The 12,160-nt window shown below is 30.9% G+C and overlaps 2 protein-coding genes across 2 annotated transcripts; both read right to left on the reverse strand.

The window, feature by feature from the left end:
* Positions 1–1,584: 1,584 nt before the first annotated feature.
* LOC108339662 (proline-rich protein 4) lies at positions 1,585–3,497 on the reverse strand. The gene is made up of 2 exons (XM_017576844.2): positions 3,214–3,497; positions 1,585–2,979 (listed from the first exon to the last, which is right to left on the reverse strand). The coding sequence occupies exons 1-2, from the start codon at positions 3,383–3,385 to the stop codon at positions 2,009–2,011; spliced, it is 1,143 nt and encodes a 380-aa protein (XP_017432333.1). The 5' UTR covers positions 3,386–3,497; the 3' UTR covers positions 1,585–2,008.
* A 3,461-nt stretch (positions 3,498–6,958) lies between these two features.
* LOC108340845 (translocon-associated protein subunit alpha) lies at positions 6,959–10,361 on the reverse strand. Its single transcript, XM_017578448.2, has 8 exons — positions 10,178–10,361; positions 9,372–9,533; positions 9,222–9,272; positions 8,906–8,994; positions 8,130–8,207; positions 7,823–8,026; positions 7,363–7,434; positions 6,959–7,246 (listed from the first exon to the last, which is right to left on the reverse strand). Exons 1-8 carry the CDS (start codon positions 10,245–10,247, stop codon positions 7,196–7,198), a joined length of 777 nt encoding a protein of 258 aa, XP_017433937.1. The 5' UTR covers positions 10,248–10,361; the 3' UTR covers positions 6,959–7,195.
* Positions 10,362–12,160: the final 1,799 nt, after the last annotated feature.

A 12,160-nucleotide genomic window follows, 5' to 3' on the forward strand; every position in this document is an offset into this window, starting at 1 on the left:
CGCCGCACGTCCAAACCTCCACCCGTCTGGCAGCCGTGAACCGATTCCCGTCGCCACCGATACCCGTCGCCACCGAGGCCACCACGATGGGTTCTCCTGGTCACCTTTATCTATATTCTGTTTCTGTGTGGGGATATAAATTTTCGAAGAATATGATAATGGTGGCATCCATTGGGTTGGTTACGGTTTCCCTATTGGGTATGAATTGTTGGGGATGAATGAGGACCAGTGTCAGCGTGCGTGTGAGGGGAGATATGGGTTAGGTTGTTTCTGGTACTTCTTGCAGGTTTGGTGTGGTTCGCGGTAGTTGGAGGTTGAGTTGTCTGGTAATGGGAGAATGTTGAGGGCGGAGGAGATGGTCCTAAGTTGGCTGTGGAGGTGCCGTAGGGTAGCTGATGACTGAAATCTAATGAAAGAGATGAATGGGAAAATAGTTTATGGGTGAAATCTTATCAAAGATGGAGGGATTTGATGACTTTAAGGAAACGGAGATGAGGGCAGAGGAAGATCTGAGGTTCGAAAGGGGGTGTTACACGGAGAAGAAAATGGATTTGGCAGGGGCGTGTGTGGTTGGGAGTGAGGGGCCGAGGGGTGGACAGGGCTGAACGAGCCACGTTCTCAGTTAAACCCTAAACTGTCACTGCCACGTTACGCAAGTAAAAAGCCACGTTGCACACCACACTCCTACCTGGCAGCAGAATCGTTAAATATTTAACGCCGTGACCAAAAAGGATTAACTTGGACACTTTTTTCACAACGTGGGACCAAATTGAACTTTTTGAAAAAAGTAGGACGAAAGTGAACATTTCCCTTAAAAAGAGGGACAAAAACAGGTATTAAGCCTACTTAGAAAGTGAGGAAAATATAAATTATATGATTTGATGAAAAAGTATTAAGTTTTGATTTGATGTTAAAAGTGATTGGGCTTTATATATCATTTTGTATCTGATTAATTAGTTCTTTTATAAGAAATATAATTAAGTTCTAGCTCAACATAAACATAAAAATGAAATATATAAATAATATCAATACATACTTTATACATTTGTTTTGTAATGTTAACCATGTCACCCAATCTCACTATAGTATGTACATATATAATAACTTACAAATAAATATCAAAACTTCTATATGAAGATATTTGATCTCTTAATTTTAATAAAAATTAGAATTACTTCATTTTCAAAGTTTTATTCTAATTTAATTCCTTAGTTTTAAAAATGTATAGATTTAATCGTTCTAATCAAATTTTATTAAATTTAAATGACATTTTAAATCAATTTCATGATAATATTTAAATTATTAATATTATTTAATACATTTTTTTCTTAATTAAAAAACACATTTAAAATGTCAAATAAATTTAATAATGATTAAAATAATTAAATTTATACATTTATAATTATAAAGAAAGAATAAATTAATTCAAAGTTTTTTAAAATAATTTTAATTTAAGGACTTAAAATATATTTAATCTTTTTATATTATTCAATCTTGTACCTTGTCTTATCTCTTTTCAATTATTAGCACTCTTATCATATTCCTTAAATTTGTTGAAATTTAAGGTTTTGAGACTTTAAGCAATAAAAAGAACATATTAAAAGCTTGTAACTATTAAGTAATCATACGTAAATATACATTCTTATTCTCTGAAAATGACATAATGAAGGCTTAACTATCCCATCACACTGCACTTATCTACACCAGAAATAATCATTCAACGACAAATAGAATATCTATGGTTCTCTAACTTTGCTCATTCAGAACAGCACCAATTATCACACTCAAATTCAAATAAACATTTCAAACTTCTCAATCAAATGCTCTATTTGTTTTCTCCATATCTGACTGATATATGCTTTCTTCACATCAAATGCAATATCCTTCGGGAGGCTTTATTAGCAACAACAAACTTCCTCAATCGTTGATCATAGGGAAAGCACTTAAAAAAGGACAAAAAACATGCACGCATTGTAAACCCAAGAGTAATCTAGCTCTGCGTTATAGCCTAAGGATGAGAAGAAGATGGGGGAACCGGAGGCCATTTGGGGTGATGGAAAAAGTGCTTTGGAGGAAGTTTTGGAAGAGGTGGAAGTGGCTTGAGTGGAGGAAGAAGTGGATGTGGATGTGGCTTGAGTGGAGGAAGAAGGGGATGCTTTGGTGGGCATGGCTTCTTTGGAACCGGTGGGGGGAGAGGCTTAACCGGTGGTGGAACAGGAGGCTTGACCTTTGGTGGCTTTGGAGGGCATGGCTTTGGTGGTTTTGGATGAGGAGGCTCCTTTGGGGGACTTGGTTTTGGTGGAAGAGGAGGCTTAACCTTTGGAGGGCATGGCTTTGGTGGTTTTGGATGAGGAGGCTCCTTTGGGGGACTTGGTTTTGGTGGTTTTGGATGAGGCTTTGGTGGTTTTGGGTGAGGAGGCTCCTTTGGGGGACATGGTTTTGGTGGTTTTGGATGAGGAGGCTCCTTTGGAGGGGATGGTTTTGGTGGTTTTGGAGGGGATGGTGGAGGCTTAGTAGGAGGAGAAGGTTCAACAGGAGGAGGAGTATATACAGGCGGAGGAGTATACACAGGTGGAGGATGTTTATGGAAAATCTTTGGTGGAAACGGTGGAAATACTATTGGAGGGATGGTGATGGGTGGATGAGGAGGAAGCTTAGGAATGAGAGGGTGGTGCTTCCAGAAGAAAGCAGAAGCGCATGTCTCTGAAGAAAACTTGAGTTTTCCAGCAGGACCAAGTGTGTGTTTGTCGACACCTTTTGACTTGATAACAATTTTGGTGCTAAAAGGACCATCATGGGAAGGACAAGGAGCAGCTGATGCACTGAGTAACTGAACATAGCATTCTTCTTTGAGTTCATCAGCTTTCACAATGTCATCTGGAAGGGACACTTTGAAGTTTCCATTTTCGTCAAGCTCACCAACCCCTCTCCTTTCAAAGTCCCCACTTGCTGCTTTGCACTCTACTGTTGCACGTAGTCCTGTAGAAAAATGCACGTTAGTAAATGAAACTCTTACAGGGCTAATTACATATAAAAATGACAGGAATATGGTCCATCAGAAACTTAGTATGTAGTAATTAACAAGTGTTTGATATTTATACACAAATTTGCTTATATATAACAAGTGTTTGATATTTATACACAAATTTTTGTGTGGTGTCAGTACAAGTCTAAAAAATCTATAGTATGCAGATAGTACGTTAGAATATGTACCTGAGAAAGCCTGGCTAGTTTTAATATTTTTAGCATTGCAGTCTGTGCATTCTCCGAGTCCAACTACCTGGACTGTGGTGTGGTCGCCACCATAGCAGAAGCCTACTACCAGAAATAGCACAGACAACCAGAAGCACAAAAGTGCTCCTTGGCGCCGGGTAAAAACCTGCATAAGGAACTGCAACTACAGTTCCTGATGACTATAATAACGATATATAGAGAAAATAGTAAGGCACACTTAGAACTAAGAAAGAAGCTGTTAAGCTTCTATGGTGGAATGGGAAACTGTTTGATTGCAATGCTTAATATATAAGCCTCTTGGATATTGTTTCACCGACACTGAAATTAAGAACTTCACGTGGGTGAACGGGACCAATATCAGTGGGATCATGAGAGAAAAAGACCATAACGTGCACACACCAGTTTCCATAAACAAATTACTCTCTAATTCATTCAATGCATGGCTTCTCAACCGCACAGCCAAACGCATATATCTGTCACAAAACCTACTCTTAAATGCCACTAATAAATGCATTTTACGTTGCATTGCTAAATGATTGTTGTTTTGACAGAAGAATTCCAATCATGGAAGGAAGAAGATTTTGCGGAAAACAGAAGATTAACGTGAACTACTGCAGTCAACTGTTTCTTTATCTCCGTACCGCACATTTAGAAAATTTTGCAGAAGCTTGATCGTGAAAATTGTGTTGTTGCTGCCACTGGGATAGAAAAAGGATAACGTATCACGTCATTAACACCTACTCTTGTGGATCTTAATTTTATTGCTGGAATCGATCATAGTAAGCCTCTAAATTATCACTTTATATTTTCTTTTCAGAAAATTATCTAGACTTAATTCAATCTTAATAAGATGAAGTTTGTATATTAATGTATTAAAAATTTGTGTTATCCTAATTGACAAAGGATTTTTCACTGCTAGTTTCGAATAGTATATTTTGAGTCTCTAATTAGGTATTAATTAACGAAATGACAGAGAAAAACAATAAAAATTAAGTTGTAAAGTAAAATTCACAACCATTTATATACTAAAAATTTGTCTTAATTTTAATACTTTCAAATTTTAATAAGAAACCAAAATAAGGAAAAATTATTTATCAATATCAACATTAAATAGGGTTAAATACGTTGTAGTTGATAAACTTGGAAACAAAAATAAAATTAGTTCATGTTCAAAACTTTAACATGATCCTTAAATTTTAAAAATAAATGTATATATAATATTTTTAATTCAATAACGTTAAAATCTTTTTACGTATTAAACGTCTTTTAAATTGATATTTTGAGTTGGAGTATACCTTCAAATGTTAACTTAAAACTTATTTTAACACGTTCAAAAAATTTAATTACTAAATCAATTTATTCTTAAAATTTAAAAATCAATTTATATAAAACATTAATAAATTTTAATTTTATATTAAATTTTAAAAATAAAAATATATTTAAAATTTTTGTAAACGATTTTGGTGTAAATTTATAAAAATCGTTGTTTATATATTATTTAAATATTAATAGTACCATCGATAAATATTTTACACCTAAACAAAAGGCGGTGAATAAACAAAAAATTAAGTCCAGGCCAGAGGAATTGATTTTTCTTTATCTCATTAGGAAATTGGGTATTATCAATAGATAGTTTAACAGCTATCAACTTTCCACACGTTCACAAACTTATAAAATTGTTTACAAATTATAGAGAATACCTATTTTAAAAAACTATATAAACTATTAAAATTATTGATTAAAAATTATAAGGAAGTGAATATTTATTTAAAAAATATATGAATATATGGGAGTGTCATTTTATGTATAATATATAAAGTGGGTTTATTTTAGAATTTAATAGAACATAATTTAAATTTTAGGAAAATGAGTTTGAATAGTTAGTATTATTAAATAATATGCATGTGTATGCCAGATGCATATGTAAGTGTATAACATTGAAGTCTAAGTTTTGTTTAATGATGGTGGGAAAGTCTTGGTCACGATCTTAATATTTAATAGCCGTTTTTATTGTTTTTTTAGGGTTCATTTCAATACTAAAAAACATGCTTTTCTATCCCTTTCATTGTTTGACTAGGAAACATAATTGATGGTTTTAGCTACCTATACTTAATTCAATTTCTGTCCACAACATGGAAAGCTCAATCAATTTTAGAAACAAATGTGACATTTTGCTATTGTTGGTGCCAATCACTTTTTACAAACAGGCTTGTTAATTTTAGTATCACCTTATTGGTGTCTAATTATATCTTCCAAACATTATTATAAGTATTTTAAATATAAATATTTTAAAAAAATATATTAAATAAATGTAAAATATATATATATATATATATATATATATATATATATATATTTTACAGTACATTTTTCTTTTAATATTACAACGAGTGAATGGAGCAATGTCATCACAACTTTTTTCTATAACAATTATAATTAAAAGAATTGTTAAGTTGGTTTGATTAATGTATTATTTAGATCCAACAATAATAAAACTTCAACTAGCATCACCTAATAAAATAATAATATATTTAATTCAGAATATTAAATAATAAATTTATGAACATTATTTTGTATATTTACTTAATATTTTCATATTTTTATGTAAAACTATATTTATATATTCACATTTGAATTACTAACTTATATATATTATATATTATTGTATTTTCAGCTGTTTGATATGAGAGAGAGTGGAAAAATGTAGATCATATTTTTCTTTAGGAGCAAATTTGTGTGAAATTCTTTCAAATTTTCTTTAGATACACTTATATTTTCTGTTGTTTTTTTTATGATCACAGAGACTTTGTTTTGAGGATAGATCCGTATATTTAAATTTCAAGGGGATAGATATTTAAGATAAAAAAAATAGAATGTAATTGTTTAAGAAAAGAGGTTTTACAGAATTTATTTAAAAAAATAAACTGAAATATCGGTATAATTGGAGAAAACCTCAAAAGTGTTAGTTTGATTTATTTACTTCTTCTACAGACAAAATGAAATATATGTTTCACCACATCTTAGATGTAAAATAAGATCACTAGTTATTGAAACAATTTTATATTGTATTATTTATATATTATATCGTAATCCTGTGTTATTTTAAGCCATGTGACAATAGTTGAATAAGTTGATTTTGCAGAATTAAACTTTCTTGAAATTCATATTTTAATATATATTTGGTGAAAAACGTTATATTAATATCTGTTATTTGAATCATTTTTAAAAATTCTTATAACTTTATTTGAAAAACGTTCTATTAATATCAAATTTGAAATCAACATTATCCTTCAAAAACTGGTTTAGAAAGAAATCCAACAAAAATAGCATTCAAATATTGTCGAATGATATCGTTTAAATTAATCATATGCATCTAAAATATTATCGACTTTAAAACCTTTATTTTTTACGATTTTGTTTTTAAAAGAGATCTCAAATAATAAAATAAAAATGAACTCCTAAACGATATTTTTGTTTCTTCTTGTTTCTTCCACATTGTATTGAATTCATTTCGAAACCAACAAATATTTCACCTTTCTTGTATTTCCAAAATTTCGCATCATCCAAAATGTCGTTTTTATGTTGAATTAAAATCAAGATGCCAACTTTGGAAGGAGTGTTCTTCCTTACTATGTTATACGGTTCCAAAGAGCATCTTAAGATGACAGTAAACACAAAAATGTACGTAAAACAAAATGAACATTATCTAATGAAAACTCTGCCGTATCGCAAAAGTTGTATCATTCCTAATTCAAATCCTTGTTAGTTTAGAACAAAAAAAAACTCAACTTCATTCGAATGGAGAAACGTAAAAAGTCTTAAGCTACAACAGAAAGCTAGATCTTTCAGCCAAAATTTCACAGCTACTTGGTCGTGCTCTCTTAAACTCAAACCTAGTCAGTAACATGATTCTGTATTCCATGGCACAGTCTTGTGTGGCTGAACGTGAGAATTTGCTTATCTACTTCTTCTTCTTTGACTTGCTCGACAGAGATTGGGTAAATGCAGTTCCCTAGGTGTCAAAATAAAGGGCAGACAAAGTGAAGCATAAACCCATCAGTGTTACATCAAAGGTTAAAGCATCAAACATGAAATCCAACAAGTATAGTACAAGGCATAAGAACAAACCTGTAGCCATTCATCAGTTGAAGCATCTGTAGACCTTGTTCCCACTTCAACTTTTGGAGCCCTCTTTGTTTTCTGAACAAACATGAATCAGATTATCAGAACAAGGCAGCAGATATGTGATTCGAGGGGTCCCCAAAAAACTCAAATTAAGAGTGAATTTCTTTCATGCTCCAGGAATGAATGGATTCTCTTGTTTTAGATAACTTAGAACCCAAAAACTGGCAATACCCTTATCAGTTCATTATAGCTTAAAGCCATGGGAATATATGACTTCTCCTACTATGTTACAGATTAATATGAATTGTGATATCATGACACATTTTGTAGTTGGCAAATAAAACAAGTACAAAGTCTCAGTATAAATCAAAACAAAATAGAGGTGATGATTTTATGAGCACCATTAGCAAATAACAATGCATCCTTGAAAGCACGTTATTTGAAAAAATAATGGTGTTAGTACCTTAGAAAGGTGTTGTATTTGACCATGAATCCATAGCCCCAGGAGGACAAGGAGAGCAGCCCCCAGTGTAACAAGAAAAACAGACTCCATGCTAAGAAAACCACCAGCTTCAGCAACTTCAACAGTGCCATTAAAGAAGACGCTTTGGAATGGATGATCATCTATCTCATAAATAATAGTGCCCACAAGATCAAAATTTCCAGGCTGCATAACAGAAAAAATAATAGCCATAATGAGTATAATAGTCTCCGGTGATGCTTACTCATTGAGAAACTATAAGCATTGGCCTTTGAAGCAATAAAGATACCTGCATGAACTTACTGACTGCAAATAAATATGGGAAAGTAGCCTGTGCTGAGGCTGGTACAGAACCATTATTGAAACCCTGCAATCAAAACAAAAGATTGAATTTAAAATAATTATGCAATACCATTTGCTGAATCATAATAGGTTGGAGTGATACTGATGTAAGATCATATATAACCATTTCCTTCACGTGGTAAAAGCATGAGCAATGAACTATTAACCATAAGTTCCACGTAATTGGTTCATGATAATTCACTGTTCCCAAATAGACTTGCAGAACTACTTTAGATGGTTGCCTATGATCTAAACTGACAAAATCATACACATGAACTAACGTTTTATGGGGAAGAACAGGAACCAAAATAAAAGGAAATGAAAATATCACAAATACATCCAATGCTCCCTTTCAGCATACAAGGATGGAGTTATCAGATATATGCATCCAATATTCATACACAAATAAAGCAATCCTTCTCATGTGAAGATTAACAATTCTAGCATTCTAAAACCTAACTTTTCAAAGATTTATCTTCAAATTCTTGGGCAGGCAAACAATGCATACTTTATATTTTACTACCCAGACTATTTTCATGAACATTTGAAATTCTCTTCCTCGAACAAATAATAAATAACATATTTCTATTGTTGGTTCCAATTCTATAGAATATTCATAAATTTTTATCGAGCATAACTAATCCTTTACAGTAACACAGGCAGTGTAATCCTTGATCACAGATAAATAACTACGTTTTCTTTGGATAGTTAGCAACTTATTACCTGGGTAGTAAGATTTTGAACCAGCAGCTTGTGATCAAAAGGAAGGTGAATACTAGCCCTGATTGCAATAACATTCAAGCTTGAATCCCCTGTTTCATTCCACACAAACAAAAATAAGCTATAATCTGCTAATGAACGAATAACGTAACAGAATCACAATACATCAGTGAGGAAATGATGTAACAGAATCACAAAAAAGTGAAGAGTTAAAAACGAACGGCTTAACTACCGACCAGTGACAAACACGAGAGTTAAGAATGTTGAGAATCATTACAAGCTAAAATACAACATTGAGTGTCAAATTTGATTGAATTACCATCATTTTTAACACCAACAAGCAGCTCTGACTCTTCTCCAGCTGTTATCACTGCAACATATCACAAGAACAAAGAAATTCAATCCTCTATCAAACAGAGAGAATGATTTGTGAACCATATTTTGGTGCACTAGACAGTATGATTCTTACATCGTGCGCTGTTTTTTGGAAATACACTTATTGTATCAATTCCTGGAGCGGAAGACAAGGTCCCATCACCAAAGTCTTGGGCATCATCCCCAACAATGCCAATATCGCTTGATTCTTCAATGTTATCCACAGCATCATCGGAGTCTGACTGACACCTAGCAACTAAAAAAAACACATCGAATCATGGCCGTGCACAAAAGGCATGAAAACATGGATACGATACTATGTGAGAGATCCAGTGTGTAAAATAAAAACAATGAATAGCAGAGTGTATACATCGTTCTGCCAGCAAAAAAGATACCAATTTTAACATCCAAGTATCATAAGCATCAAAACTTAAAGTGCATAGAACAGAACCAGATTCCAGATAAACATAGCATTACACCGTCACTTCACCTAGCTTATGTATTTAGATTCAAATCTACTGAAAGAACACATATTTTCGATAATTGGCTCAATCATTAAAAAATGTAAATGTCAAGTGCCTGATTGTAAATTGCCCGCCACTAAAAAAGTAATCTTTTCATTATCTCTAACATCACAGCAAGAATTGAGAGTAATCAATCAAAGAAGAACAAAACGCATGGTTCCAAGAAAGATCAGAACCCAAAAGATTCAAAATTTAACAATCCAAAAGCAGATCAGAGTTGAAAAGTAGAGCTGAAAAGGGAGTGATTGGGTCGGCACAAAAAGTAAAAATAGGATCTTTTCACATCAATCAAATCATAAATCACGATAATTGTAACATGCAAGGAAGCATTGATAGAAGGTGAAACAGATCTAGATCTAGAAGCAAGGGTGCAGACCTTGGAGAAAAGGAGAAGCGAAGAGGAGAAGGGCGAGAGAGAAAAGCAAAAATTTGTGGATGGAGGCCATGGTGGTGTAGGGCTGGAGTTGGTACCAAATTTCAACGTGTGAAATTTCAACCCTGAAACACAGATTTGTAATTTGTAATGTTTGAGAAGGAGATTTCCAACAACGATGTCGTTTACATGTGGGTCATACTCTGTTAGCTTATATGTCTTAAATACTGTTTTTCATTGGTTGTTTCACGTGGCACATGCTGACTCACTAACTTTCTTGTCTATAGTAACAACTGCATCATAAGATAATTCATCTTTTTTCAATGATTTATTTTAAGATATATGGCTAATGATTACTTTAGTATAATATCATGTTGTTCATTCTTTTATTCGTTGAAATAAATAAAAAATTAGCAGTTGTTTTTTGAAATTTGAAAAAAAATAGTAATTTAGGTTCGTTTATCTTTATAAAAATTATTGTTGATATTATTATAATTTTCTAAAAGCAATTTTTCATCGTTCAATTAGATTTCTAAGTTGTTTATAATTTTAAAATTGAGATATAAACAAATTTTAAAAGCTATTATATTCTAAATTATTGTTTAGGAAAAGTTGCTACAATGTATATTAATTAATAAAAAACATTTGTACCATTGTCTATGATTTAAAGAAAACCAAATAATAAAGTACTAAGAAATTTATTATTTCTAAAAAACTAAATTCAAATAAATGATAAATATAAACCACTTAAAAGATAATGGGTAAAGAGTCAATCTTTCTCTGGCTGTTTATTTAAATTTTATTTTTAAAAATATATCCAAATAAAAATTATTAACAATATATAATAGATAAAGAGTCACTTAAAGATAATTAAAATACATATATTTATTATCTACAAATATCTATTAAAAATAGTTTTTCAATATTTATGGGAAATTTTACTAGCAAAATATTAACGAAGTTTTTTTGTCATTCTTAAAAATATGAGAGTCTAAATTTGATTTATTTTCTCTTTACTACAATCTTAGGTCAGATTCACAATTTTTTTTACTTGTGATTCAGTTAAAATATTTTATATATTATTTTGAATTCAAATGTTATGAGAAAATCATATCTTTAAATGTTAGTTAATATGTTTTGATAAGATTATATCAGCTATTATTTCCTGAATGAATGTCTCGGTTTAGTATGTATTAAATTAATTAATGTTTTGCAATATGATGCTTTATCAAATTAGTAAATACCTAAATAACTCTTAGAGATATTAGTAGGTGAATTATCAAGTTTTTAATTGGGTCTTCTAATATTTATTTTGCTATCTTAAAAGTCCATTTGTTAAAGTAGTACATTAACAACACTGAAATAACCTTTGGGTGAGATGTGATTGATAATATTCTCTCTTTTAAAAATAACAAAGGGGTTGTTAGTTTGTTTGAATTATACTTGTATATATATTTTAAAGTAAAAGAGTTATTTTTTTACCATATGTAACTTGTGTTTAATTCATTTTAAACATACGAACCAATAACATGATACATAATTTATTATAAAAAAGTTGTTAACATGGTCCTTTCATATAAAATATATATTCACGTGTCTTGTATTATAAATAAAACAATCATTTTTTCATTTATATTTTCTCTCAACATATTCATATTTGTATTAAAATATTATTTAAATACAATAATAAATTAATAAACTCAATCACATATTTTATAAATATTTATTTGTATATTAAGATAATTTTTTTCAAACGTATCATTTTTATAAGACAATAATATAATACTTTTAGACATATAGGTAATATATAATGATTAAATAAAATAATTTTTACAAAGACAAATAATTTTACATCTTTTTCATAAATTTTTATTTAAGTTTTAATAACAAATTATTTTTGAAAAAAAAAGATAAATATCATTCTATTAAAAGTAATATAAATATCATCTTAGTTTTATATGAACGTCTAGTAAAAGGAAATTATTA

This window comes from Vigna angularis, chromosome 5 (genome assembly GCF_016808095.1).
Source record: "Vigna angularis cultivar LongXiaoDou No.4 chromosome 5, ASM1680809v1, whole genome shotgun sequence".
Classification (NCBI taxonomy): domain Eukaryota; kingdom Viridiplantae; phylum Streptophyta; class Magnoliopsida; order Fabales; family Fabaceae; genus Vigna; species Vigna angularis.